Below are 5,165 nucleotides of genomic sequence, written 5' to 3'. Positions count from 1 at the left end.
GATGCAGCTTTACGGGGAAGAGGCACACGCCAACGCTCACAATACGGCAGCAACAACTTCTCACGATGCGCTGTCTTGAACGTGCTTAACAGCGACTGTAGTGCAGTTGCAATTATCTGAGCTGATTCACTCAGCTCCGCACGTGAAGAACTGTGGTCGCTTGTGGAGGTTGTCGTGCCATCCTCGCCCTCATCAAAAAAGTATTCGCGGTCCAGCCGTAATGCAGCAAAGTTACGACTAGGCACGGTATTCAGCTGGTACATCTTAACCGGATCACTCACACCGCGAAGTGCGACAGCACCAAGTGCAGTGACATCAATTTGCTTACGATCCTCAGCTGACAGCGACATGTACGCCGCATGCGTCATCAGCACCTGACCACCATTTGCTACACTCTCCGTCCTTGCTGCCATGTTTGGAGTCCGCCCATAGTAGTCATATCCCTTCGTCACTTCATCGTGTCGGATGTCGCACAACCCGGTGTGGATTCCAACACGTACACGCAGGCCATTCCACAAACGACTGTACACTTCAGGATCCATATGCGCGGTTGGTAGTGTGTACTCACATTCTCCCTCCGCACGACGTTCCTCAAACTCACGGTAAGAATCATCAAGTGCATTTGTTCCCCAGTCATGATGCAAGAAACACAGCTGTAATTCCTGTGCGAGTTGGACGGCAGCGAAAGGACTCTTACTCGCTATCATGAACGAATCCCCAACAGTTTTGACTTCGTAGCACTTATACCTCCCAATCAGTGAACGGACCATACGATGATGCGCGGCGACGGCATCGGGCATCAGATCAGGGTGTGCAGCCCACAACGCAGTGCTGCTCTCAATGTCAGTAAATATTAGTGTCACGGGGTCCGTTGGCTCCTTGGGTGCACGGTTGTTGTTACGAGCGTTCCGCAGGGAGATGTGTAGGAACACACCAAGGGCAATAAATAATAACAAGGCGGATACACACCCAGAAATTATTCCAGCTATCTGTGACTGTGTGAGTTGACCCTCTTGCGGAATAACATAGTCCATAGACGGTGTCATCCCAACCTGTGTCCTGGGCAAGCTTGAATTCAGCACACGCGCCATCGACCATACAGAAATGTTTGTGGCTCCAAAGTTTGAGGCACACTCATTTGCCGAAACACTCGTACCAGAAACACATTCCGCATCACTGAAGGGTCCAAATCGCACGTCATCCACTCTGATGTTGGACTCCGTGTAAATGCGGTCTGCCAGCAGCTCTGCATTCACCTTCCTCATATTGGAGATAACAACCTGAAGCAACCGAGTGGTAGCAAAGCCCAGGAACGTTAGTGGATGCCAATGCGATTCATTGACATGGCGATGAAATCTCGCAACCATATCTGATTTCGTGTTCTTCTCCGCCCAGTGTGGGAAACTCGTCGCGAATAGGAGCCGCTCTGAGCTGGCAATAGACTCTTTACTCGCATTAAATGCAGCCACAAACTCCTGATAAAACAACAAAATGTCATTGAATGGAACGAATACACGGGCCCTGAGGTGGGTCTGAAGGTGCCGCGCAACCGCAGCAACGTCAGTGAGAGTGAGTCCAATACAAAACACATCTCCATTACCCGAGAGATATGACGATATCGGGTCATCATCACCAAGTGTCTTACTGGAATCAAGCGACACACCAAACGTAACCAATGACTTATCAAGCGTGTCTACAACCTCAGATGCTTCACCCCCGCGAACAAGCGCCTTCACTCCCGTGGAAGAGGTGTTGGAGAGGTATACAGCAAGCACATATAGCTGCTGCGCAAGTAGCGGTTGCAGATGGATCACGTTTCTCCAGAACTTGTTCAACCGGGGGGACAGTGGAAGAGTACCAATGAAAGTCATATTCGGCACGCTCAGAATATCAGCGGTAACAACACCAAGAACTGCAGCTACAGCCTTCGTGTCCCTTACTTGTTCAAGTGATTGCGTTAAATTTTTCAAATTAACCTTTAAGGAATGGAAAAATATTCTCTTATCAACATCATCCGCTTCCTCGATGCTCCGAGCGCCCAACGACCACCTCATGCTCGCACGTTGTGCAACTTTATCATCCGTAAGGACTACATACAGTCCGATTAACGGTGCGCTCACCTGCACATTAGCACTCGAGCACTCCGATACACTCCACGTCACAGAGCCTTTCTTCATAGGCTTCAAACTGAGGCTGTCATCAACAACTCTCATATGCGCCATGCTGCCGCCTTGATTGCAATTACACATGGCACCCTGTAATGCAGCGCCCTCATCGCACTCACCACCAAAGTCACCAACCACAAAGTCATCAATCACGTAGCGACGCTGCTTGTACAGAGATTCCATGAATGAAGTACGGTTTGTCAGTTGTGGAGCGTTGTTTAGGGCCTCAAACAGAACTTCTCCCGCAAGCCATCCAAACACCATCATCTCCCCTAATTTGTCGTCCTTAAGGTAATGTTCAGGTTTCGCAAAGCCCTTCCAGTCACTGTTTGTATCCAGGTAATTGTCCATGTCACGCTGGAAGTGCCGAACCATCGAGGACCGATTGTCACTAGCGAGTGGCACTGTTCCAGTTGTGATCAGCTGTCCAGGAGTGAACGTACGATTAAGTGACACCAGCGCATCGCTCCATGTTTTGATCAGAAAATGTTGAAAACTGGAAGGGGCGAGCAGGTACATGTCCACAGTGCGGTTGTCCTGTGCTATCTTCTTGACAAACCACCCGGTGGTATCATCCGCGATTGACGAAAATAGCAGTACAGCCTGCGGACGTGTAGCAACAAATTGCCCCCACTTGGTATTCAATTCACCCTCCAAGACGTCCCGACCCCCACTGCTCTCCACAGCGAACACTCCACATGGCTTGCGGCCCATCATTTCCATTATTCGCATGGTAAACTCATATGACTCCTTGTCAAACCCATTACCCTTCGCATACATCAAACCTACACGCGGCAGACCCAGATAAACAACAGCGTATCGAATGAGGGCGAGGAGCTCAGCATTGGGTTCGACACTTATTGAATAGAGGTGAGGGTTCCAACCACGGACCTCACTGGAGTACGCAATAGGAGCGATGGCAACAAGATCATTTTCCTTTAGTTTATCACGAACCCAAACGACAGGGTCAGTACCCAGGGGCCCGAATACAACTAATAACTTCCCTTCACTTTGTTTCACCCCCAGCTGAAATATGTCCTCAGCTGTGGTGTTGTACGATGGGGGACGGATGACAGATATTGTCGCACCGGAGCCCGTCTTCCAACCGTGGGCACTCAGTGATGCGTCAAAGCCGGCATTGATGGCGTTCACTTTCTCAACGTAATATTCCGGATTATACATCATGGATAGCACATTTACCGTCACAGCACTGTCATCCGCGCACACAGGTGGCATCCACATGAGTAGCAAAGGCAACAAGTGTAGCAGTGATACAGCAGTAATGACAGGTGAGTGCTTGTACATGCTGTAACGCCTTGCAGGGCTCCCTGCGGTAAGGTTCCGCCTGCAGTTTCCATGAGTGTACACACATCCTCTTCCGCCACCTTCCTGCCAGTGCATACTTTCGGTAATGTGTGGTATTATTCGTATGTGAAATCTTGTGTCTTCGAGAAGAATATCAAAGAGGGAAAATAGAAACCAGTAAAGTGGCATCGGCGCGCTTAATACATATGCAGATCATGCCCGGCGACGTATTGGACAGAAATAGAAAGTCACCAATCGCGACATAATCAAAATATTAAACCCTCAACCCTGGGAGGGTGGAAATACTACGGTTCACACACGAAAGAATATTCGGTTAACTCACCGTAAGAGCGGCAAAGTGCAATTGTGACGCATCGCCTAACTCCCATATTCCCCCTCCTGTTCCACTTCCTGGGCAATCGCAAATAAACCTCCATGGGACTGTGTGAGGAAGGTGCCACCTGCTGTGCCGTAGTGGATAAATATAGCATTAAAGTGAGGTAGACAAAACAAAAATAAAAAAATGTTTTTCAAATATGATAGAACCTCAAACAAGGTAAGCATACGTATTTAAATACTGAAATATGCATATATTTATGTATATTTACAAAGGAAAGAAATAACGGTAACCACTGCGCATCAACCTGACTTCATAAAAACAAGGAATGCACTGCCAAACAATAGTTAAAGCGGTGCTCATAAAGTCACCACCAACACTGAGTGCTGGACAGCATGACACATGGCATTGGGGCAGAGTCATTTGCATATCCATCATTCGAAAAGATCGTGTCGCATAGGTTATGTTTCACAAAGTTAACACGTAAGAAGGTAATATGTATTTTTTAAAAGATAATGCAGGTCTACGCACTCCCGTTGGCATACAAGGGAAGAATTACCACTGGAAGATTTGATATGTAAGAAAATAACGTAGCAACGTTAAATGGCAACGCGTAGACCAACAACGAAACCCCTAATTTTTATATATTTAAAGAAATATAAACCGGAACAAACAATTGAAAAGAGAAAAAGAAAAAAAAACAGGCCGTAAGCACATTACTTGTCTTTGTTGGAGGAAAAAAAAAGAAAAAAAAGCAAAGAAAAAAGAGATGGAAGTTGGGAAAGAGAAATAAATTCTCACCATCGGAGTGGTGGAGCATGTTCGTTTTTTTTTCCTTCTGATTTAACTTGATTTGTTTTCCCCTCCTTTGGTTTGTCCCGTTTCATCCTAAAATCTCATAAATATATTTATATCTGCAAGTTTCTTAGAGTTTGGCATTGTTTTCGCCTTTTGCTAGGGCAACTACTTCAATTCAATTGTTTTTTTTTGGGGGGGGGCTGTTGGCTTTTATGTAAAATGTTATGCTTCTGCAGTCCTAAGAGTGTCGTGTTTAGTAACGAGAAGTATTAAATATCTAAACGACGAACGTCACGGATTTGCAAGATAGGTGATTTGTTGGGTCTTTAGTTTTCGTACAGAGGGTTGATTCGGTAAAGTTGTCCGATATACCGAAACGGCAATGCTACTGAGTCGGTAATCGGTAATGAATGATCGTCCCGACATCATGTCTCGCATAAGATTTCCTCAGTTTTTTTTTCTAACTGTCACAGGGAGTGTTGGGGCCGTGAGGCANAAGTCAAACAGTCAGCGCACCCAACGGAACAAGTGGGATCTTGTCAGATCTAAAGAAAGTCAAA

At 46.7% G+C, this 5,165-nt stretch overlaps 1 protein-coding gene across 1 annotated transcript; it reads right to left on the bottom strand.

The window, feature by feature from the left end:
• Positions 1-3,659, bottom strand: TbgDal_VI520 (receptor-type adenylate cyclase GRESAG 4,putative, (fragment); the record flags this gene model as incomplete). The annotated part of the gene is made up of 1 exon (XM_011775555.2): positions 1-3,659. A coding segment is annotated over one exon (3,659 nt), but the record flags the coding sequence as incomplete, so codon positions are not given.
• Between the last annotated feature and the right edge of the window lie 1,506 nt (positions 3,660-5,165).

This window comes from Trypanosoma brucei, chromosome 6 (genome assembly GCF_000210295.1).
Source record: "Trypanosoma brucei gambiense DAL972 chromosome 6, complete sequence".
In the NCBI taxonomy this organism is placed as follows: domain Eukaryota; phylum Euglenozoa; class Kinetoplastea; order Trypanosomatida; family Trypanosomatidae; genus Trypanosoma; species Trypanosoma brucei.
Note: the sequence above shows the minus strand (reverse complement) of the source record. Positions and strands in the feature narration are given on the sequence as shown.